The sequence below is a fragment of the Oreochromis aureus genome, linkage group 7, assembly GCF_013358895.1.
Source record: "Oreochromis aureus strain Israel breed Guangdong linkage group 7, ZZ_aureus, whole genome shotgun sequence".
NCBI lineage: Eukaryota > Metazoa > Chordata > Actinopteri > Cichliformes > Cichlidae > Oreochromis > Oreochromis aureus.
The window spans coordinates 33,705,370-33,731,261 of NC_052948.1; the positions used below are offsets into that span (position 1 = coordinate 33,705,370).

General features: G+C 42.1%; 1 protein-coding gene across 2 annotated transcripts in view; it reads right to left on the bottom strand.

The window, feature by feature from the left end:
- The window catches only part of LOC116324913 (ephrin-A5b-like), an 86,651-nt gene that overhangs the window by 11,009 nt on the left and 49,750 nt on the right, over positions 1 to 25,892 (bottom strand). For both annotated transcript variants that reach the window (XM_031745690.2, XM_031745689.2), the window contains exon 2: positions 6,519 to 6,811. In XM_031745690.2, the coding sequence (XP_031601550.1) occupies positions 6,519 to 6,811 (293 nt within the window). The remainder of the gene's footprint in view (positions 1 to 6,518; positions 6,812 to 25,892) is intronic.

Below are 25,892 nucleotides of genomic sequence, written 5' to 3' on the forward strand. Positions count from 1 at the left end.
TTCATCCTCCCACCCATGCCCCTTTTTTCAAAGATGCTGTTATGTCAAAGGTAAGTATAAGGTGTTCTCTGGTGATTGTGATGCAACAGGTTGGACCTTAGGTTGGGCCTTAGTGACACAGACCTAGAGACTGCTCAGTGACCCACTCTCAACCTCCAGTCACTAGTGAAAAATGTTGGCAAGTGATTACTGGAAGCTCCCACCTGTTGCTATGTAATCAGTTGCAAACAGTGTGTGGCAAAGTAAAAACTGTGCCTTATAGCTGAAACACACACATTTTAAGAGGTGTGCCTTTTACTGTGAAGCTAAACAGTCTCCGTTTCTGGTTTGTATCACATTTTTTACAGTTTGACTACCACTTATTGAATAGTTGGTTTGTTGGTTTGCGAGTTTTTGCAGACGAGTTGGCGTCTTCTATGGAAACCACAGGCAACCGTTGCAATCTGCTATCAACCGAAGCAAATCCCAAGAAGATTTTCGGTACAGCACCTCTTTGAGACCAATTTGAGCAAGCAGCAGGAAGCAATCTACAGCAATATCTAACCAACCAAGTGGGGAATACACAATGTTCATGAAACTCAAGCTAAACAACAGAACTGGTCTCTTAGTAAAGCCTTAGCCCAGATTATACTTCATGGACATGGACAGCTGAAGACCCGAGTAATCATTCCTGTTATACCTCCTTGACCTCTGATTGTGTGGTTGATGCACTGTAATGTAAATTTTCCACGGATGAAAAAACAGGCAGGCATGGGTACTGTCAGATGACAAAATTTACATCACTGGAACCCGAGCAGAACCTAACAGATTCGCAGACGTGGAAAGTATAATTCCTGCTTCAGACAAGCCTACACAGACACTTACTGAACCTAAAAAATGGGGTTTAGTACCTAAACCTACCCATGAACAAAAGCAAAAAAGGTGAAAAATGAAAAACACAAAGTTTACAAGTGGTTTTCTTACTGACACACTTGTGATTTACTCCACTGTCATCCTTCAACCTTGTGGACTTTGTAGCTTTTAGAGGAGGACTGTTATCTCTCAGCATCCAGTATTGCTGCAGGCTGTGCCTTAATGCACAGCCAAAGAAAACCCTCTGTGACAGCAGAGGTATGTGATAGAACTACAGTAACTGACACCCTGGGTTGAGACAGGCTTGGAAATAATTTCTCATCAATTTAAAATTTGTAAACCTCATTGCTACTCTTTGCTATTAAAACTATTCAGTTGAAAGTGAAAGTTTCCTACTTTCCATGTGAGCACCAGGCAGATCAGTCAGACAATCAGCAGTGGGCATACACAAAAAGGAAGTGGAAGGAAAAAGAAAAAAAAAAGAATAGCCTCCGGAGGGATAAAACAAAGCTGCTCTTATTTACCTTTGGCAGGTGACCATGGTGTACGCCTCAAAATGCACTCTGGTGTCATATATCACTAGATCCTGTTATGCATTGTTTTTTGTGTCCTTTAGATCACTTTTTATTCCTTTGATTTGGTTTTTTCTAATGTACAGTTGCAAAGCTGTTGAAGAATCTTTTCTTTTCTTGTATTTCGTACTCCCTGGCATTAGGTCACAATGTTTTTCTCTCATCACATTCTCTCACCCTCCTTCTCTCCTGCCACCATCGCTTCACAGATTCCACCACACACATGCAATTACCCGACTGTCTCTGCTCCTTTCTCTTGTGTCTACCACTGAGGTCACAGTCTGGGTTTTCTTTCCTCAAGCAACACAGCCGTGCTTCCCCGTGACTGTAACTCCAGCTCTGCCTGCAACTCTAGACCCCAGCTACAGTCAGGTCATCTGTCGACGAGACAACGGTAAACCTCCCGGTCACACGCTTAGACACGCTTTGCGCATTCAGTCATGTACTGTGGGGACTGAATCAATGCAATCGCATAGTCCAGACCTGCAGCACATATTCCATATCTCTAAACAGACTGGGATGGCGTGTAAGACTGGGCTTCAGTGTGACTCTGAGGTGAATTAGACAAATCCTGATATAAATACTCTGGGAAGAGATGTTTTTCTTGTGGTGATTGGTTTATCTTGGGGAACAAAGCCTTTTGTTTTTGCGTTAGCAGCGAGGAGCTAAAGGAGAACTGTCGGGGTCCTGTGCTGCCAAGGTTCACGTCATTATCAATGTAGATCTGCGCTGGCTGTACGGAGCGGGACTCGGGCGTTTGAAGCAGGAGGGCTTTACAGGGAGACAGTCATCTCTCTCACGCGGGGAAAGCCAGACTCTCAACTGTCTCCTCTGAAAATTGGATTTCTATCCCCTGAGATTAGGATCAGGCTACCCTTGCTCCACTGTGGCTCTATTAGAAAAACATGCCGCCCTCTGAGGCCAGGAGAAGCTTGCAGCACAAACCTCGTCATCATACTGGTGACCTTTGACCTTCTACGACTAGCCGTAGTACTGATCTCACACCAGGTTGGCTTTCCCCTAAGAGTCTGTCTGTCTGCCTGAAGGGTTGGTCCACATGCAGCTGCAGGTGTCATCCATTTGACATGCACCCACACCCCCCTTTGCCAAGCCTAAGGCGAGTGACAATCACTGCAGAGGAGGACAAAGGAGTATCTGTCTTCACTGAGACAAGCAGGCATGAACACTCCTCTCAATATGTCATTTACATGCCCACACAACAGCTTCTCAAACCACATGTATAACAATCGTATTAACTATCAACTATTGTTAGGCTTTGCCGGTGCAGGATAATGTCAACATGCAATATGACACTGATATCAGCAGCTGATATCAGCAGCTGATAAAACAGCGTTTAATGTAACACAGCCAGGACTTCGGAATCTGGAGAAGAAAACCCGGATCCATCTGGAAAAATATGGGTTTCTTGCATAAACAGAAATATTTTTTTTTGTCATCGGTATAAATTACAGGATTTCACGGCTCATTCGAAACACAAACGATCGCTTATTCTAACATTTAAAAAACGTCAAATGTACATGTCTGTAGACATACTAAAAAAAAGATATTTGTTTACTGCGCTTAAAGTTTTGTTGGTGTGCTGGTTAAAGTCAAGCTAACGTTAACCATTACACTGTATAGAAACTTAAAAAAATCATAGTAATCTACACTTCTATAAATTGAGTTAGATAACTGTGCTATGTGAATTATGTGGATACAAAAAAACCAACAAGGATTACATTATCAGTAGCATTTTATCCCCTTTCCGCTAATATTTTTCTTTTTTTTTGTGGTAAATACAAACACAAAAATACTTTTGTCCATCAATAGTTGTGCAAACATTTAGTTCCAGAGAAAAGCACTTTATTAAACAGACTGCACCCTACTTCCCCAGCACTACAGAAAATATTCCTGGCCTCTAAGCATTTAGATGCTAAAGGGAGAGGTAAGTAACCATGCTTGGTGGAGACCAAAATAAGAGCAACAACTCACATTTACCCACTTGTACACATTCATCCAGTGCTTCCTTTATGCTAAAGTGCCCTGTCTAACATTCACACGCACACTCTGGTTGATGCACTCAAGGTTCAGTATCTCGTCCAAGGATCCTGCAAAACATAGACTGGAAGTGTCAAGGATTAATCCACCGACCTTTCGGCCTGTAGATGACCCGCTCTACCACCTGAGCCACGACTGCTCCAAAAAAAGAGAATGATTATTAGAATAACATATTCTAGGTGGTTAAAAAATGCTCTACATAAATGGTGGATGTTTACAGCAGGTAGAAACAGGTTGGTGTTTATCTGGCACTTCAAAGCAGAGTCTAACAAATACAGAATTCTTACAACCGATACTGATATTTGCAGATTTAAATAACTACACAGTGTTATTAATGTTAATGTTAGGGAAGTCTGTTTATGTTTTGTGTATCTGTGATAAAAAATATATATTTTAAAAATTGTATAATGTATTGGAATATCTTATTTTTATTTGGTCGTCTGCGCTCTGCCCAATTCTGTAACATGTTCCACATCACAAACGAAACAACCGATTGTGCAAATTCGAGCAAACAGGGACGTTGCAAGGTGCCCTCTGGTGGACAAACTATGTGATGTCAACATTTATAACATGGCTGGAGGGTGTTTCTCCTGCCTGTTTTACTTTTTACATTTTCATGTAATAGCACTTATAAATATGCTGATATTGATAGCATCAACCAATATTAGCTATTTACGGATCTATCGGCCTGCCGATAACTCTGTCTGGTTTTACTTGAACTTTGACACCCTTCAAAACCTACTAGGAGTAACCTTTCAGTTCCGAAAAGAGCTTCAGTGGTTTCTGTCATATTTCGGGCCTGATTATAGAAGAAAATGACTGGGCTTACATCGGGTGTTAGTGAAGGTGAGCTCTTCCTATGCAGCTACCCTTGGAAAACCTGTAACCTATTCTAATGGCCATCAGACCAAGCTTTTATTGATATATACTGAGGTGTCAAAACTCATCATTAAGGGTACAGAGGACGTTGTTAAATTTTGTCTTTATGCAGGAAAGAGTTAAAATCTCACTTTGGAGGCAATGGTATTTTGAAGCTTCCAGCATAGCCAAGGGACTTCCAGGCCAAGGCTTCCTGTTCAGTCTCACTGGTTAATATTTATGAATACATATAAATTAAAATGATGAAAAGCTAAATCATTGTCAAGTGATGGCTTGTATTTTTTCCTTAGCTCTATGCACCGCCGAGCCAAAGCCTGCTCAAATGTGATGGGAATAAAGGTGGACTATTAAACATAACCAGAGAACTTCCAGTACCAAAAATCTTGTCGCTTGCCTAATGCTTCTGTGTATTCGCATGCAAATATCTCCTGACAGTGATTCTTTCCACATCATCTGAGACTTGCCATTCATCATCACCAAACTTGACAGTCCATCCATCCACCCACCAGACTTCAAATAATGAAATATTTAAAGAGATGGACACAAAATAAACATACAGCTGCAATTCATTATACACGATCTGAGATTTACATGTTTCCATGTCGCGGAAGTACCTCTGCAACCACCATTTTCCCTGACAATGGTGATACAGACACATGAGATGTTCTGCCTGTAGGGCATTGGTATTCTCCTGGAGGTGTCTGTCATTTGTCATTTAATCCTGTGGTCAGACCCTGTGTTCTCAGAGGAAAAAGAAAAGAAACAAGTATCTGATTGATGAGTCATGAATCTGAGTCAGCAAGATAAAGTCCATATGGCTGTGTGCAGTTTTGGGCCATATGGACTGTCTCTCTGCCTTTCTTCTCTCTCTTTCGATGATCAATCATCATCAATCTGCAGAAAACCTTGGCTTCTGTCAGTTCAGTGCCAACTCAACAAATGAAGCAGAATTAAGCAATCTATAACTTTTCTTATCCACATCTGAGGAACTGCAACAACATCAACAATTCTTTGGCAGAAGTATCAATACAACGCAATCTCCCTAAACAATAAAGAGAATGGAGTCAAACAGACTAGCCAATTGACACAGAGATCCAACAGAAACATCCAGTGACGGGTAATATATCACAACACAAAATACTGCAATGAAAATACAGAATGAGATCCGGTGGAACTCGCAGGACGGCAGTCTTGATGATGTTAAGATCCCAGATGCTAGTGCAGGGAAACATCCATGGAAGGAAAGGAAGAAAATGTTCAAAGTAAGTACCTTTGAAAATCTCTGGTGTCACCTTTAATCTGGCTGTGTCATTAAAGTTTCCGAGATATTTTCTTACAATAAAAGTACTTTAAAGTGGAAATTATTGTTTGACGGGTTAAATCAGTGACCTCAGTCTGGAGGCAAGGCTGCCAAGCTACACTAGCACTGTGGGGGAAGTATGGGAAATAAGCTTTCTACATATTCTCTATTATCTTATTATCTTTGTTGTGATGCCAAAGCAGTCTTTCCACTGACTCTTCCACTCTTTATTAATGTCAGTACCAGTGAGGGTCTTTCCCGACCACAAGTGTCAGCTAAATACCTCAAATCTACCATCGAGCGCTCTGTGTCTCATTTAGTCCATGTCTTCTGGCCCTGCAGGGCACTGACTTCACTTATGAAAACATGACTTCCCAGCTGCTTGTTTTCCCCGAGTCTTCTCACGAGGAGGAGAAAGCTGAGCTCAGCCAGTCAGCAACAAACGGCACCTCGAGCAAGACCTCAACAGTAGAGATATTTTGTTCCCTCTGGCTTGTGTTTTGGTTTGGCCCTGGTTTCAAGGACTTGCAAAACAATATTTGAACACTGTTGATGTCTTTTTTGCGAAATTCCAAGATGACTTTCACACTGGTCTACAGATGTGTTTCATACTTGAAGCTTCTTATTGTGGTGACGTGTGCACATAGTATACCTGTAGCACTGAGTTACCAGCAATACCAAAATAATAACTTCTTGGTTTGTAGAAAATTACTAAAATAAAGGGGTTTGAATTTCTATAATGTGGACTAATTTGATTAACAAAAAAATGAAAAAAAAAAAAAAAAAATAGAAATCGGATCAAACATTTAATTTCAACTGCAATGCTAGCAATATCCAAAAGGCAGGCAGATACTCACAGATATAATAATACTCTCTGCCCGGGCGGAACTCAAAGCCTAAGGAGAAGGGCGTAAAGAGCTGGAATTTCTCTGAGAACTTGAGCGGTCCGTTTGGCGACAGAGGCCTGTTGCACTCCCAACGTTTGAAGCCCTTGGAGTTGTGGTCACATGAGCTGTAGCCATCGTAGTTCACCATGTAGAGGACGTAGCGCTCTGCTCGATCATCAGCAACTGGGCCGACGTAGTGCGGACAGTAGATGTCAAGGTAGTCATTGATGCAGACGTCGATGTGGTAGTCACCCCGGTAGAATCTGGAAGGAACAGAAGAAACATAACCGCCATGAGTGTTAAAAGCCAAACATAGCTACAGGGTCTAAAAAGCGAAGCCAACACGGAAGGGCTTTGAAACCTGCATTCTTGTTAATGGGCACCTTGGGGCGATACAGCTGGTTGGTGGTGGTGGTGGGAAACAAGGCTTCCAGTCCTATAGAAATCCATGGGAAAAAGACCCTCAGCCTCAACCTCTCAACACTTTCCTGATGAGTTAATGGGCTCAGTCACTCATTTTGGGTCACGAATAAAGTCCATTCTGTACTTTTTGGTCATTCCAAGAGCGAGAAAGAAGGATAATCCAGCATATGCACACTGGCTAACGACTTGTGGTTGAAAAGTCGTTAATCAATAAGCATGCGGTTTCACAATCAGATCCAACCACCACGTTTCAAAACACCATGATGACAATAGTGAAAACATCTCCTTTCTTCATAATAGGATTTTACTAATCAGTTGGTGACATTACTGTAACTGCTGTCTTTGGTTTAATGTGGGAAACTTTATTCAGGCAGGTAAAGTGTCAGCTTTAGTTTTTGAACTGCAACAATATTTATAAACCCCACTGGGATTTTTACCGGGCCCAAACCTTCAAGGTTAAGTCCCTGATTCGCTAAGAAAAAAAAGCTAACTGTGCAAATGTTATCTGAGGAATATTTTAGTGTCAAATCCTGAACCACATTAGGCATACATGTCTGAAGACTTTTTTGAATATTTGTCTTTATAATGAAGACTGAGGGCAGGTTTTGTGTTGCAGCAATAATGCCGCCATACTTGGTCTATTATTGGCTGCAATGATTGCTCTGCACGTTTACATGAAGAGATGATTCCCCTGGCAACATCATACAAAGTGTGACTACTGGTCTTGACCTTTCAAATCATGTATTTGCCTAATGAAGATACACTGAGCATGCATGCTCTCTGCAGCTGCCTGGTTTGTGCTGTTCTTCACATTTAACATTCAGATCCCCTGAAGCAGTGCTTTGCTAAAGGGTACATCAGGAGCAGCTGTTTAAGTGTGCAGGAAGTTATTTATTGATTTGTTTGGGGAGTCCCTACCCGTCATGTTCACCAATTTCCCCAAAGAGTTGTGAATACCGCAATACCTGATGGCAAGTGATAAAAAGTTGGGCAACTCAACAAGGCCACAGCTGAAGAAAAAGTGCTCAGGCTGGACCATCAAAAAGATGCACGCAGGCTCTGGTTTTGTTTACATGATCTCATCATGTCAGCCTTAATCATCCCCAGCGTCTTGTGAGATTCAACTGAGTTCCTCCGCAAGGCACCCGCCTGAGCAGAAAGCTCTCCTGACACATGCTAGTCACTCCTAAGCCATATATCAATGTTAGTACTCAGCAGCAATGACTTATGCTGGTGCTGAAATTAAAGTCCCCTAGCATTACAGGACTAATCCCCCTGGTTAGCATGTGCCTTTTGCAGCGCTAAGAGGATCGCTGCGTAGAATACGATTTTCATTAGCTCCAATTTGACAGCATGATGTAGGAGCCCCTTGTGGAATCTGTGAGTCTGAGAAAACGAGGCCTGTTCTCAAGCCTGGCCTTGAAACAGCCCCTTGTGTTTACTGTACACCGAGTGGACACAAGAAGTGGGGAAAAAGTGTAATAGGGAGATATGCCAGGTATTCATTCCTGAGGAGAGCGACTGGAAACATATATTCCCATAGGCGCCGTATAAGGTTGCATTTCTGAGGCTTTTAGCGGAGACAGATTAGGCTTGGACAGCCGGCTGGATGTGTCTCTATAGCTGCTAATGGCCCGCGGTTCAGTATCACTGACATACTGCGGATGTCTTCAATACTCCACCTCTGTTCATTGACACAGCGAGGACCGTCAGGGGAGACGGGGCCAGAGACCGTGCTGGAGCATGCGGCAGGCTGATGATCCGATATGGGTGAACTCGCCAGAGCACCGTAGGGGGTTTTCTATCCTGACTTTTCACAGGCCCTCACTGGCCACCGATCACATATTATGCCTGTCTCTGCTCCTCACCGAGGGAACGGGAAAACCAATCAGCTGATCTGCGCCCAGGTGAGACAGACAAGGAGGGTTTTAGATGCAGCTGTTGCTACTGACACGTACATGAGCAGCATAAAGGGACGTGTGTGCTCGCTGTGGCCTGCCGGGGGTATCAGGTTGTCGTTACAGATTGTAAATGTGCTGCAGGATTAGTGGCCAGCCTACTGGGTTTGCGAGGGCCACAAATGAGTGGATGTATGTGTATGCATGATAGCGGGGTGTGTGGGTGTCTTGTGGCACCGTTGGCCATATTCTAATCTTTTTCTCTCTCTAATTATAGTCTGGTCAAATGTGAAACCAAAGCCCTGTTTTCTCTCCCAGTTTTTTCCCCCCCTCGAGCACCAGCTGAGCGCTTTGGCAGTCTCAGCATGGCCTCCCCGCGCCTCAGTTTCAGACTCGCTTGCTGATATTATGACTACCAGGGGTCAGCCGGCTCCACAGTATCATGTCCTCAGCCAGAAGCACAGTGGGATAGACTGCTTTGTCCTGTGTCTTTACAAAGCTGTAAACTATAGCTGTGCCCCTGTAAGTGTCAGAGGCTGTCAATCAAACACGACCCCAGAGTAACAGCTAAGATTAGTCAGGATTAAAAAGAGTTTCTAACTAATTCCTTTGTGAAAGAAAAGAGGGGAAAGTTTGTGAAAGTCACAGTGACCCTACTCGGGCTTGAGTATTTGTTTCCAGATACATCCGGATCATGTCTGAAGAGGGGGCAGAGTTTACTTCAAGCATCAACAAGTGTGGTAAAATTAGTCTCCAGTGACTGATTAGCTTTCACGTCACTTCTTCAGTGCCTAAGTGCAGGGGAATCAACACAATAGGTTCACTCGGGATGTTAGATCTTTTTTAAAGATTTTTAAACAGCGTTTAGAATAAACCAGAGCTACTTTATCCAAGTGAAACTGTTCTTGGATATAAGCTGTAAGACTTTATGCAAGAACAAGTTTTTCTTGAAATTCAAAAGTTTAAACACTGCACACATCATCTCCTCTGTATTGGAGTGGAAGCACAAATATTACTTCTGATGGCTGCTTCCAGCAGGATAACATGCCACGTCACAAAGCTCAAAGCATCTCAAACCAGTTTACTGAACACGACAATGAGTTCACTGTCCTCAAATGGCCTCCACAGTCACCAAATCTCAATCCAATAGAGCACCTGTGGGATGTGGTGGAACAGGAGATTCTCATTATGGATGTGCAGCTGACAAATCTGCAGCCACCGTGTGACGCTGTCATGTGACTTAGGAGCAGAACCTCTGAGGAATGTTTCCAGCACCTTGTTGGAGCTGTGCCATGAAAACATAAGGCAAAAATGGGTCCAACAAAGTACTAGTAAGGTGTAACTAATGAAGTGTCCCATGAGTGTATGTAGTCCAGGAAATGTCTTGATTTCTCTTCAATAATCAATCAAGAAATGTTCTTTTTCACTTCAATAATCCAGTTGAACATAATTCTGGCACACAGTGATAAATGTTTGCATCTAGATGTTGTAAGAAGCTGCTCACACGGCTTTCTTGCTAAACTTTTTCCTGCAAGAAATTCAGTTGAAATTTCTGCAACAAACCACAGCGTTACAATGACACAACACTTGGGCTGTAAATCACAGTCCGACAGCACTGTGTGACATTATGTGAGCCAAACAATGTGACAATAAGAAAATGTGCTTCAGTCATCAGGGCAGCCACAACGCCAGAGAAGAGCCACCCTCGAGACAATGCTGCACTTTAAATGCTGGATTTAAAACTATGCTGGAGTTCACATGGTGCTCGCTGGAAAGGCTGTCTGAATCCTGCCCAAAGCTTCCAGCCATAAAAGATCAATACAGGCAATTTATTATAGGGTGCTTCTCAAATGATCTGGAAAGTTTGCAATAAATAAACTAGAAAGATATTGCATGGAATAGGGATTAGGGAGGGTGGGGTGTCAAAACATTCCTCAGACACCTGGGTCGGGGGGAGGCTTTGATGCGGCCTCATTCTCTCTCAGTTTTGGCTTTTATTCACAGCCCATGATCGATCAACAGCTGTTGGTGAAACCATTCACGATTTAATCTTGACATATTCCTTTTTGCCAAAAAATATTCTCTAAGCAGAGAGAGGGTGCCCCCTGAAACAGCGTGCACCCCTGCCTGCCTGTAAATGTAGTTTGAATGGCCGGTTTCTTACTCATGTCTTGGATGCGCTTCTCTCTGCTGCTCGTTTACGGTCAGACTGTGAAACACAGGATTGGATCCTAGCTCCGAGCAGAGCCAAACATGTGCTGCGAAAAGCGGGCTGCATATGGACTGTAGGTGTTAACTGCAAAAGACGATAAAATGCGGGGTGAGAGAAGCGAGAGCGCCAGCAGATGAGCCAGATGTTTGCCAGATGGAGGCTGTACGGACGTTTTTGAGTGGCACAAGTGAAATATTGATAAGACGCAGAGCCATAAACGCACCGCCAGACCCGCGATGTAGTGGAATAAACGAGATTACAGCCCTCGCTGCCTTCGGGTTTCTTCTTTTAACCAAAGTCTGTCTCCTGCTGATCTCTGCTCTGATCTCTACTTCGTCTAACTTAAGACTAGAAGGACCCCCATTATGGGCTGGACTGAAGCGTGTGAAAGAAACTTTTCTTTTTCTTTTACCCAGCTAAAAAGCCTCAACTGCTTTCTCAGTCACCAGCAATAGGGTTTCTTCATTTTCATCAAAAAAGATTTATTCATCTGTTTTTCTAAATGGCTTTGTTGTTATAGGCTATTTAGTGAGTCATTAAGCCTTCACAGGGCTGATCGAGGCAATTTCAACAGTTATGTTTTTCCTTTTGCTGTTGCTCTGAGCAGCGGGAGGTGTCGAAGGCTGAACAAGGCTTTGGGGTTTGATAGCAGGAGGCAGAAAGAACGATTAGACCTTAGTAGAAAAAAAAAAATCATGGTTCAACAGTTCAGTATTAGTTATAAATGTGTCATAATGAGCCATTAACAAAACAAAAGCACCTTAGTCCATTTGTCTTAGGGATTAATGATCCCCGATTGGCTGAATTACTCATGCCCAGTTAGAGGGGTTTAATCAATGAATCAGTAACCGGAGCTCTTAACAAAGCACACATCTATGGATAATCCCTCTTTTCAGTCAGCTCTCCCACTTTGTTTGCTTTCTCTATCCCCATCTGGTGTGTTTGTGTCACTCCGTGGCCTGGCACAGGTAGGGGATGGTCGAGCCAGATTAGAGAGAAACCACAACACAGACAGAGAGAGCGAGAGGTGGAGGAAGGGTGTGAAAAGAGAAAAGAAAACAAGAAAAGGTGCCTTTCAGATTTCAGATTTTTTCATATCTATTGCATTAAAAGTTTAATTTCTTTCTGTGACAAACAACGGTGCTCACAAATTTCTAGAAGAACGTTGTTTGCTTTCGCTTTTCTCCCATATTACAAAGCTTTTTTTTTTTTTCCAGGAAACGTTGGAGGAAAGTCTTGAGAAACAGGAGAACCGTAAATAAAGCATTACTGTTTTATTTCCCAACATGAGGGTTTTAAATGATGTTTCAGGCCCTCTCTTTGCTGCCAGGAATTATGTTCTGGCAGAGAGTGAGAACTATATGTATTTACTTTTTATTTTATTGCCACGAATAAAAAGAAAAAAAAAACCCCGTCTGCACTCAGGAAGCACCGATTGTGAAAATCTGGGTTGGTATTTGTGTTTAAAATAATTTAACCTATGACTGATGCGCTTACTGATATTTTACTTTTGTTTTTATTCTTTTTTATACTTCTGTTTGTGCAGGGAAATAAAGAAATCTTCAGTTAAAGGTTTTTCAGTTTTTCATCACTCTGTTTGACTTCATCCTGGCTAAATGTCCACAATTATCAGCCACTGACATCAGAAAACATCATCCTATGTCCCAAAAGGCCAATATAAGTCAACTAATGGGCTGATATATCAGTGCATCCCTAGTCTGCACACATCTCCTTTACCTTCCTCAGAACATATCTCTTGCAAGTTGATATAGTTTTGGTTTTTGGGGTCTAAAAAATATTTTCTTTTAAACTGAAAAAATGACAGTAAAAACTTTGTAAAAGTAAACCTACAAGAACTAAAACCACCCATCAAAAAGTTCACAACCTCGTGAAGATTTCCTAATGTAGCCACAACCTTGACTGCACAGAAGTTACAACACTGCCCTGTAGGAAATTCGGAGATAACAAAACAAACTGGAAAGTTCTTGGAGAAACTAAACGGGAAACAGGAGTGAGGACGAGGGAGTAGAGGGCGCAAAGACAGGGAGTGGAGGAAGCGAGGTTAAACAAAAGAAAGGAAGAAGGAGCTAAATGAAAGAATGAGGGGAGAAAGAAGGCAGATGGGAGAGGAAGGTAGAAGATGGGAAAATAAACCAAAGAAGTTATCAAAGAAAAGAGAGTAAAACAGAAGAGTGGAGGAGGAGAAAATCAAATGGAAGACTGATGAACGTAAGACCTGATGGGGAAAAAGAAAACAGCAGAAGAAGAATGGAAGGAGAAGAACAGGATAAAGCCGCCCTGTTGTTTTCCTAATGAACACGGTGGGTCACAGGAGGGGCAGCTTCCCAGGGTTATTCCACAAAAAGAGAAAAGAAACGATGCTTTGAGCCCACAGAAACACATGAAGCTCCTGTCACACAAACACTTGAAAGATGCAAATGCAACAACCACAGAGTGCAGACCTCACGCTGCTTCTTACTTTTCCACAGAGTCTGTAGTTCCCTGTCGCACCCTCAAGGGGGAGCCCTTAATGGGCCCGATAAGGTCCTGATCATGTAATGTGATGTCACCAGATGGGGTCTGTCCACCCCGCTGCCCTCAGGGTTGGGAGGTCTTGATCGCCCTCCCTCCACCTGTCCAATCATTCATAGCTTTCTGCCTCTGGAAAGTTAAAGCCACCATTACTTAGGTGGCTAATTATATACACACACATCTGTCCATAGACTCACAAACACACTCACATAGGCTGCATTTAAACACATAATGTGTCTGCCAGAGGGCTCAGGCCGGCTGGGTGCTGACAGCAGAGAGATGGGAAAAATGGAGCCTGTAAAGTATAGACAGTTCCCCGTTTTCTGCTTCTTTTTTTCTGCTGGGAACAAAACCAGTGGAGGTGAATAATTGGCCTCTGATTGAAAACACATTGCTGCTTGTGGGAAGGCACCTCAGATAGTTCAGAAAGGGAGAACAGAGGCTGGATGAGATGGGAGGAACGAGAGCGGACAGTCCGTCATTGGTTCCTGATGGTCTTGACTGTGTCAACTGTTCACTCGTCCTTCAACGCAGCTGCAGGAGCTCCGACAGACAGACAAGGACCTACGTAAAGCTTCACGTACTCTAACCAAACTTACCACAAAGCTCCAGTTTCTGAGCACTTCATGAACCAGCGCAAACTTTGAGAACAAACTAATTACTAAAGGTGATGCTGAACTCTCAAAATAGTGTTTCCAAGATGTTTTGCAATGTTAAGTTTGCTAAACACGCACACTTTAAATAAAGCCTTATTTTTCACATCTTTAATTTCTTGGAAAGAACTTGATGTTCAATTTAACATTCCTTGGAAAATGGAAAAGCTGGACCCAAGCACATGTCAGGCTACATTTCACATAATGCGACTAATGCAGCATTTTTCCATTAGAGGCCTTGTTTTCCTGGTAAATGCCCACTTATTACAAACTCAACACTCAACAGCCTGAAATTCGCGTTACCCCGATGACCTCAGTGTGATATAATCAGGGTTATTTCTCTGACTTTACAAAATTCCTCCAGAAGAACAGAACACATGCAGCAAAATGAAGCGGGGCCTGAAACGCGCCTTTAATTTAAAGTTGTCTCTTCACAACAATTTAAAAAGGCTCAAACGTGTTGAAGAGTCGTGCAAAACGGGATCCAAAACTCACTGTAGCCAACAATGCAACGTCCTCTTTATTAGATTTAGGGAGGAAAAAAAAAAAATCAAACTTCTGATGTTAAACATAAGACCTAATATTGTGTTTGGTTACTTGACCTAATGAAGCGGGAACCCCAGTGGCCCCTCAGCCCTCCTGCTTCCAGCATCCCTGCTTACATCTCAAGTGCAAATTACCGGAATGTCTCTTAATATCCAAGTAATAATTTATACTAAGATAATTATTCACTATATATATGCTGAATGCAATTCTAGCTCGTGGGCAGATTTCTAATGTGTGCAGCTAATTTGCTGCTCAATAAAGAAGTTTAAAAACATAACTTTTTGATTGCTTTTACAGTCTGAGTCCTATATGGGTCTCCTGAAATGAAATATAGAACTGTGATTAATGTTCTTATTGAGCGATCAGCTGATAATAAGCTGATCGCAAATTATTCCACTTTTAAAGCAAGTTGTTGCTGGTCAGACTGCCGCCGAGCGACTCTGACCCGACCCTTTCAGATGAGTATTTCTGACTGTGCACAAACTGAGTGAGACAAGCGATTCTCCTCCTGTCTTACATGAATGAGGCAGGTTAATTACTGACAGCGCTATTCTGGTGTCAAGGAGGTCAAAGCAGCAGTGGAAGCATGGGGTTAGTGTGAGTCAGCACACACAGACGCACACACAGCAGGGCTCCATCATTCAGTCAGTGTAAAACCCCAAGGGGCCGACAGAGCGACTCATAAACCCCCTCTGTGCTAAAGATGCTTGTTCAGGTTTCCATGACTGCAGTTTACAGCAACACAGCGCTCCAGCCACAGAATCGCCGCTTTTAACAAACACATACCTGAGAGTGTGTGCAAGCAGGCAAACAAGCACCAAACATGAGCGCAGACACACAATCACTTCTAATGTCACATGACTCCAGGAGGCCCACAGCAGGTTTGGTTAAAATAACCCGGCTAACATATGTCCCATCAGCACCTGCCCAAGTGGATGGAGGAACAATCTGCGAGGCGCTGCAGATATGGGCACGCGTGTGCACGTGATTCCGGTGGCGAGCACGCTCCCGAGCACACGGAGTGAGTGTGGGCGCTCGTGCAGGGTTCAGTGGCTGAACATCCCGGGACGCCTCCCGTCAGACGAGACGCTCACCGTGCTCGGCTGATATCGATCTGACACCTTAGACTCTGAGCTGAGGTCAGGGGTTAGTGACAGCCCATTATTCAGCTTGAGAGCCAGTGTTTGGTCAGTGTATGAGCCCAGGTGACGGCCTGACCTCACTGTCGTCCATCTTAGAAGCTGCTGAGGGATGGAAGGTGAAGTTTAAAAAGTCTCTTAAAAAACTCAATTCCCCATGAAATGCTTCATGCTTCATTTATTCTGTTTTTTGCTGCTATAGACAGGAGTCCCACTCTCGCCCCGCCATCTTTGTGTTCTGCAGGCATTTCATTGTCTTCCACTTAATGGGGTGACTTTACTGAATCAACAAAGTTCATTTCTTTATGTTTCTTTATGTTTCTTTCTTTCGTTTTTTGCCCTGCTTTAAATGATCAACAAATATCCACATTAAACCAGCCCTATTATTTATTTAAACTTTTGATTATGTTGGTAATTTGTAATATGTGTTATGAACAACGTATAGCCAATTCCTTTCACATATTTTAAAAATTACATAGGAACTAGATTCAATTTAACATAAAGCTTTTTAAAGTTAGAATTCAATAAAATAAAGCCAAAGTAGTTATTTTAAAGAGGCCGCATTATATTAGAATAGCATGTAGAGATGTTTGATGCCACTGCTGTGTCATTAACTATTTTTACAATCCTTAAAAGAAAAAAAAACCCTCATTGTGGTGCAATAATGTCTGGATTCATGTTTTTTATTTTCTTGCCTCAACAACAGCTACCCTCAGGCCAACAACCAGCAACTGCTGACACACACTCTGAGCTGTGTATGCATAGCTGCGTAACAGGTTTGGCGCTATTAGACAATTATGCTTTACGAATTTAATACTTTGCAAGTTTAATATGTTAAACAAGGAGCCAGACTGCTAAATTAACATTAGGAGGAGACATGTCAGCCAAAACGTTTACTCCATTCAGCCTTAGCTGCCTCTTTAGCATTCCTACATATCGTTCTACTCTGAGATCCACATCATAACCATAAAACAAAAAAATACAACAAAATTTCAGAAAATGCAACAATGTACTTTACAAAAAGACTCATTTTGTTTATAAAAAGAAAGAATGCACATCTATGGCAACCAGTTAATGTCATTTCCTGTCTCTATAACAGTCTCGGCTGAGATTAAAGGCTTGGAAGAAAAGGCTGAAATCATGATTGTTGTATTTTCTGAAAAACCTTCGCGTTTTATTTTTCTTATTCCATTCTGGACCTTAAGGTTAGTACAGAAAAAGTGTCGAACACAAATGGAAAACCATAAACTGCGTGGTCCATTCGTACACTCGTTCACATGAGCTGTTGACGAATTTCATGCCTCGTGCGGCTAGATTTTCAAAAACTGAAAGTAGAATTGGAGCATCAGTTAGCACATGAAGACAGTCAGGAGAAAAAAACCTTCCTTGATCCATCTTTGCAGCTGAATGAGGCAAATATTTCTGTCTTTAACATATTTGTCTTAATAATTTCATGTAGTTCAAACGTATGGTGAGTCCAAGCACCAGACGTAGTATGCAAAAATACTTATAGTATCTATTTATTAAGGCTTGTTAGTTGGATATCAATGCTAATATCCCTGTTTCTACTCTCGTTCATATAAGTAGGACATTAAAAAAGAAAGTTTGCCGTAAAAAGTAACACAAAGGAGAAAAACAGCGATGCAAACAAGCAAAACTAGTGCACGTGCATGCACAAACCAGACAGAAACCCAGATGCGAGCTGGCCTAAGCAGCAGTGATTTCTACAGGAAGGCCCCACCTGAAGCATGTTTAACTAACATGGCCCTGATCCTCACTGCGAGGCCAAGATTCTGACCTCCGACCTCACTCCCCAGGGGCGATCCTAACCCCCTGTGCAGCCCTATCACTTTACTGCACCCCAGGGAGCCGTGGCCCCGCCCCTCCAGGCCGCCCTGGGCCCAAAACACTCTGAACCCACAACCAGGACTGGTTGTTGGTGGTGTCGGAGGGGGAGGGACAACGGTGACGAGAGGAGCCCACAACGTCTGGACTCAATCACCCGCCCATGACAAGCCTGCAATGCATTCACACACGCGCGCACACGCACACACACCCCACTACGACTGCATGCAAACACACACACCAACACCAGCACTTATCCACCAGTGAGGTCTCACACACATCAAAGTGCGGTGGAGCTGACTTGGCTGAGTAATAGGCGTTCTGTGGGGAGATGGTGAAATGCTAAAAACTCAGGCTTGGAAAAATTGTTGTGTTCAAGGTTCTGAAGGTGGAGGGGTGGAGATGGAGGGTTGTATGTGAGGTCTAAAGACAAGAGAGCGAGAGAGGATAAAATGGAAGCGGCAGAGTGAAGGATTAACTAGTGAAAGAAGAAGCCAAAATAATGTGAGAAAAACCAAAAGGACGCAAAGGAGGGGACTGGGAACGAGCACATCCCTGATTTAAAACTCCCACAGGTCTTGTATACAAACTAGGAGGTCTGTGTGTGAATGTGTGTCTTTCTCAGTTTGTTTGGCCCAATTTAACATTCACAGTCTCAATGGATTTTACAGGCTCGAAACACCACTGGTTCCCATTCCTCAAAATCCTTGTTGTCCATTCATGCTGAGACGCTTTTCTTTGGAAAGGCACTACTCACAGTTTTCTCTGTTCGTTTGCCTCTATAATTTTTTGTGATTATCATGATTACTGCGACTCTCATGTCATGGTGGTCCCTCAAGATTTTTCTGGTGAAATCAGCTAAAAAACCTGGTAACAGTTTATTTCATGGCTCCTGCATTCCCCTTATGATTTCCAGGAATCTTTCCCAATTAATTTCACAAAAATTAGCCAGCAGTTTTTTCCCCGCATAGGTTTTTTTTTTTCTTTTGGCAGAAGTCTGGAAACATCCTGCTGCTGTTGATGAAAATTACTAGGAGACTTCAAAAGTCCCATGCAATTTGATACTAATTACAAGGCAAATTGAGAATGTGTTACTACAGTTATTAAGTTGCCACTCATTGTGTTGAAGATTTTAAGAAAAAAGTAGGGAGTAATTGTTGTTCAGAGTTTCCTGAAAATACAGAAGAAGGGAGATGCAAAAGAAAATAACCGAGTCACATCATTTCACCATCCATCCATCCATCCATCCATCCATCCATCCATGATGTAGTCTTGTGATTGCTATTGCAAAACTGAAAACTGAAGAAACGTGAAAAAAGATTATCCCACTAAAACTGTTAAACATATTTGAAATCTAAAAACACAGGTACGAATTAACTTTACAAAGCATCAACCTAATATTAACCCAGAAAACAGTGTATATATATATTTTATTGAAATTAACTGAAATGATGCATACTGGGATGTCTGTAAATAATGTAATTAGTTGATCTGAAGTCCTCCAAAATGATCAGCAAACTTCATTTACATTGATTTTAGCTTTGAAAAATAAACTAAACTAGTTAAATCAGATTTAAATGAAATCTAATTAATGAAGTTTTTCTATATCTTCTTTTATAATGTAAGGTTCCAATTGGTGCAGGGCGATTACTAAAGTTATAAAGACTCATAAAGTTTGATGTGTTGTTTGTAAGGATGTCGGTGGGAGAACCACTTAGGAGGCCGGGCTCACTCCACTTTACACCCAACAGCAGGTCGAGAAAAAACAGCACATGTAATATCATGTAAAGGCTAAACATAGAAGCATCCCCTGAGTGCTCTGCATGCCAACGCCGAGCTATACCACCTGGTCCGCTCAATCTGCCCCCGAAGGGCCCCCTCCGCCTCATCCCCATGACACAGAATGTCTGTCAGAGTCTCGTCCATCAGCTCGCAAACCGGAGACTATCACAGATCTGCGCATACCGCCTTAAGAGAGCCTCGGCTCGGATTCACACGCGCCGCCTTTAGAAGTCCTGGGTTCAGTTTCGCAAGCTCCTCCTTAAGAGTCTGTATTTCATATTCACACCCACCGCAGCATTCCAGTGTCAGCGCCGGTGGAGCGCATGTTCCTCTTTCACATATTCGGCGCAGTGAGAGTCGTACACTCGGTGAGGTAATGGCCCATCTTTTAGGACCTCCAGTGGGCAAATTTCAATGCATATAAAGCGGTTTCCTGCTGCTAAGGAGCATAAATGAAGGTGACAGGTGCTCCAGAATTTCACGTGAATACATACCTGCTGATGCTGATGCACACAGAGGCAGCAGGAGACAAAAGTTTAGAAAGACGGATTTGTGACTAACAAGAATAACGTCAAGAAGAATTAAGGCCTTGATTTTTTTCCAAGTATTTATGGCCACAAAAGTGATGAACGTTTAAGTTTTAAATAAATCAAAAAGCAGCGGCATGGGGAGTTTTGTGACAGAAAGTACAATCTAGTAATATATACTCAAGCAGCTCTGGATTATTGGGAAATGGTTCCTGGGAAGCACAGTACTATTGAGAATAGTTGTACTACAAATATGGCCTCAGTATCTCAAGTTCTGGAAAAATGCAAGCAAAACGTTAACTAAAAACCACTGAAGATAAGAGAAATGAAGTCTTTTTGTTAACTGAGTGTCGTTAATGTGGAAACGGTCCAAAGTAAAGCCAAAAGTCATATATCGTACTGTTGAAAGTGGTAAATTCCCCCTGCATACAAAATTTAAGAGAAAAAAACGTGACTATAAACCCATCCGCCCACACATACGTGACTTTTGCAGACCCGGCTCATATTATTCTGAGCAAAAAGGCCACAGAGAGCAGCAGAAATCTGGCTCAGGACGAAGCCGACCTGTCCGATACGGTGGACTGGCCAAAAAAAATAACACCAGCCGCTATCCAACAGCTGATCAGCATTAAACAAAGCCAAGCCCCCTCACATACACAGACACGCCCTTTCAAAGGTTTCAATAAACACACATCCTCATCACATCCCAAGAAACATGTGGTCCACAAACACGTCCTCGTCAAATGTTTCGCAACACCTGACATCCAGTCTTTCTCCGGCCTGCTCTCTGAACTTTACAACTGACCCCGGATCAGCTATCGATGATGGCGGTGATGATGAGCGCCACCTCGGCTGAATCCGGGCCAGTGGTGAAATGGCTAGATAGGAACCACATGTCAGCAGCTGCACGTCAGTTTGAGGAAGGATTTACTGCAGCTATGTGATGATGGAGAGAGGGCCGTAAAGGAGAGATAGAGCCGCCGTTGATAGATCACCTCACCGCGGGCCGGCTTCCATCTGAGAACATAACCAGATGACTTTTTAACCTCCACACCTCGCCAAAGGGAAGGAGACGTAAGACAGATGTGTGTCTCCTTTTTTTTGTTGTCAGAAATGTCCTTTTTCTTTCCATTCATGGTGCCTTTCTCTCCACGTACAGTATGCGCCTGGGTTAAATTAGGCATTTGGCGGCAACTAAATCCTCCCATCCACCCGTCATTATCGCTGTATTTTAGGGAGCAGACTGCAGTGATTAGCCCTAGCCCCTGAACCGTGGGCCACCTCATTTAACACACCACTTGATGTAATTGTTATTGGAGAGAAGATACTAGCCTGCTGTTCAGACTGCAACAACTCTCTTCTCTGTCTCACTCTGACAGTTGCTCGCGACACCGTCACTGCCTACGCTCGTTTGTGAGTCGGAAAATAAGAAGAAAAAGAAAAGAAATATCAAGATTTGGTTCAGGCTGAACTGAAATGTGTGATTGGAGGCCAAAAATGGAGAGGAAGAGATGATTTGTTGAGCCAAAAAAACAAAACAAAAACAAGGATAAGGAAACAATGGTTCAAGTGAGCTTTTTGAGTTGCAGGATTGTAAGGACGTGATGGTTCTTTTATGTCTGGGCTAAATGTAAGTGTTGGCTGAACAGCATTTCAATAAAGCTTCTATATCTGTTTAATAATTGATAGAGACTTGGTGCTGTGCTTGTAGACGTACTGTAGTCTGAGAAACACTTGTCTGAGTAGGTTTGATTATTGTCAGCTTAGCTAGGTTCCCCAGCCAATTGCTACTAATAGCAATGCATCAGTGACCGGTTAGGGAAACACAGAACAAACACCTCTCAGGCAGGGGACACATTTGGACCTGTTCTCGTCTAACTTTTAGATTAGTTGTGATACTGGTAAATGTTCTGTGAGCTAAATGTGAACCAAAAATCATAATCTTAGCTTGAAATGGGTAATTTGCGGACCAGAGGTGACTTAAAATGGGGACAGCACACCTGATATTTAGCCTTGTATGAGGCAAAGCTGTGACTAAGCTGAGGCAGTCAGGCTTCACTCTCAGTCAAGGCCAAATGTGACCTATAAAAAACTGCTGATCTGGGCCAAATATCCATTGCTAAATGGGTGAATTCGAATATACGTATTAACATGAAGACTGAGTGATTATCAGGTCAGCACTCATGCAAGGAATTCAAAGACAATGATCCGTGGGTGTAAATACTCTGATATGGGAGGCAGATGCTCCCAGGAAAGGATAAGACCGAGGATACCTGCTGCTAACTGTCTTCTTTAATCTTCTGTGTTCAAACATTTTGCCATAACAAATGATGCTTGGTTGCACTTCAAAAAATAGTTAATCTCCCGCTCGTGCATTTCCAGCACAGCTCAGTTTGCTACCCCTAGTGGTCAATAAAGTTTTCTTTTAATGAAAATTGCTCTTTCACAGTTTCAGATAACTCTAAACATTTTTGACATTTTGAATGTACATTTTCTATACTTTTGCCACAAAACGGAGTTCTTTCTCCCCGCTTTCTCCAACTGCTTGCTCAAAAAAGGACTACTGAATTGTTGGCTTTACCTGAAATTTAACTAGCCTTGCGATCACTGGTACTGTGATCTGGTACGTAATAAATCAAACGGAACCGTACTGAATATAGCTTACTGTACATTAATATATTTTAATATTGTGCTATTGATTTAATTATACTTGAAAAATCATCAATTCTGTGCTTCGTGGCATAGGAGAGCAGCAGTTTCACAGACAAGGAGACAATGGGAGATGTATAAGTGGAAAAAAAAGAGGAGAGAAAAAATGAAGAAAGAAAATTGAAAATGAAAGATTTAAAAGAGGAAAAGAGCTCAAACACATTCAATGGGAGTCTTGGGGTGGAGGGTTGGATAAATATACTCCCCTTCACTGAATGATAGGCATTCTCATCTCTCATATACCCCCTGGGGAGACGGAGAGAGCAGAGCAGGGCTAGACTTGCCATCTTAACCCTTCTTCTGTGCTCATTTTACACTAGCATCCCTTTCTTCATCTTTCCGCCTGCTCTTCTTTCACTCCCTCTCAGGGCTGCAGTCTCTGATCATTTTAATACAGCCCCGAACCTTCTGCCTCTTCCTCCCTCTCCCTGCCCTTTCACTGCCATTAGCAACCCGCTCTCTCCTGTCCTAAATGGCATGTGACCGCCATTATCGCCTTGTGGAAAGAGCGCCGTCATCATGTGTGCCATCATTTTCATCCATAACCATTAGGAACATTGTAAAAAGATACGACCACTCACACGTTGTCTTCAAATAATGGACTGTAGGCACACGGTTGGACTGCAGCTGCTCGCCAGTACCAGCAGACACTGTCATTACTTTTTACGACTTTGAGTACTTCGGCCCTTAATGTACATCCTTCCTGTCCTTCAGGGTTTGAAGCCAGAGGAGTAGGGACGATTAGCGGTGGGAAAAACCATCCGGTTGTCAAAACAGCCACAGGTTTGATCTCTCCACCAATTACCAGAGCTCGGAGAAGAGTTTTACAGCTTAATCAATGCTGCTGTTATTTGACCAGGGAGGGGCAGCAACTCAATAAACTGGTATCCTGTTTCATTAAAATCACATCATGATCTAGTACTGCTGCTGACCTGTGGTAATGCATGATTCACTTATAGAGCGTATATAATTTCAAAAGAAACACTTTAAAGTGGAGCCCGATCAATACAGGATTTTTAAGACTGATACCAATACTGATATTTGATGATTTAAAAATCTGATATATTGACCAATATTTATGTTAGATTCCCCTAACATTTGTTTTGTATAGTTATTTGTTAGTTTTTACTAAGATAATAACACAATGCATTTTAAAAATATACTTATTATGCTCTGCCAACGATGCTTGGATAAGCTGGTTGTTGTGTTTGTAGCCCTCCAAGCACATGTATGTGCTATGCAACACCAACATAGCTAATACGTCAGATAAATCCAACAACCACTTCATGTCAGCATGTTTGTCTTTATGAAACTCTGAAGAAGTTCTAGTTATAAAAAGCAGGGTATCTAAATTCAGATACTTTCATACAGCAGTAGACTGTATTTTGTACATACTTCTTTACGCAGTGTGTAACCTAACCCTAAGCATAAAACTTTACATCTACCGGAAAATTCTAGTAAATACAATATTTTAACAAGTCTAAATACCAATATATCATGCCACAATGGCTAATTAAATTCAACATCTGATGGTAAAATCTGCTTCTGTTAGCTAGCTAACTAGCATCACAGATAGATAGTTCCTTGACTTTTAGCAATCAAATCAGTCACGCCATAAAGGGCAGCTTTGACCAGCTGAGAACAATTGCTAAATTGTAGCCAATTTCATCTCTGTCCGCTTTAGAAAAAGTTATCCACACTTTTATCATCTCTCAGCTGTACATTACATATGGTTGAAAACACAACAGCTTAATTTGTAGCTGATACAAAGAAAAAAACGCACATCACTCCTGTTTTAGCTCAGTTGCACTCTATGTGTAATTTAACATGCAAACAGAGATAGCATGATGCTTTGTTTTCTGTCTCATTTAGCATGTTAATTTCTGTTAACAACTTATAGCTACGCATTACAGACTAGGGCTGGGCTATATCATACCGTTCACCATAATACCGGTGTAATTTTGGGCAACGATAGGAAAATGAAATATCGCGATAGAATATGGGTAAAACGCGCATGCGCAGTGCCTATGTTTACATACGCACATGGCGGCGACGCAGAATGAGAAGAGCGAAAGTGGATCGTTAAATGAAAAGGATGAACCAGAATAGGTTTGAAAAAATGCTGCAACTTCAGTGGTGTGGAACTGGTTTAGCTTTCGTCCGTCAGATACACAACAAAGCACTATTTTTGGTAGAGCATGCCAGCAGGCCGTCGTTATTACCGTGTTGTTTGGAAAATGCGGCACACTTAAAATCAATCCTTTGATTTTTCTGAAAATCGACAGTGTCCCTTATAATCCCGTGTGCCTTATGTATGAATTCTGGTTGTGTTTACTGACCTCGAAACAATTTTATGTGGTACACGGCGCTCGAAAATCTGTCAAATGTTTTAGTACAACTTTGCTAAGCTACGGACCTGCACCGCTTGATGGATTGTCGGAGCATTACGGCTATCGTAGGCAGGCGCGGAGTGATACGTACTGTGCTTCAACATAATATTACCGTATTGTGTGTGTATAACCTCTTTCTAAGTTTTGTGGATATTATACATGGTTATGCTGAGGATATGTCGGCCAGTTTCCACTGGAAATGCCTTTTGGTTAAACTGTCAGCAAGGAATTTGCACTGTTACATTTTACATTTTACTTTAATGCACATAAAAAACAGCTGCTTGTTTAAGTGAAAATACATTGATGGGGTTTTTTGCACTAATAAAGTTGTGGAGTTGTAAAGTATTTTGTCTAGTGTCAATTATATCGTCAGTTATATCGTTATCGCAAATTTTCAAATGTATATCGTGATAAATATTTTTGGTCATATCGCCCTGCTCTATTACAGACTACCTACAATACCATGGCTGTGGATATGTATAAAAATAAAGATTTTAACTTAGATGCTGATTTATCAGTTTAAAAATGGCAGGCCCACTTTGCTATACATATAGATGTGTTACTGTTTTCAAGAACGGAACAACACAATGGTTGTATAATGAAACCAACATGGGATATCCATTTAAAGGCAGCATCAAACCTATATATAGAATATTACCTACATTACAACCTGGCCATTTCTGAGACA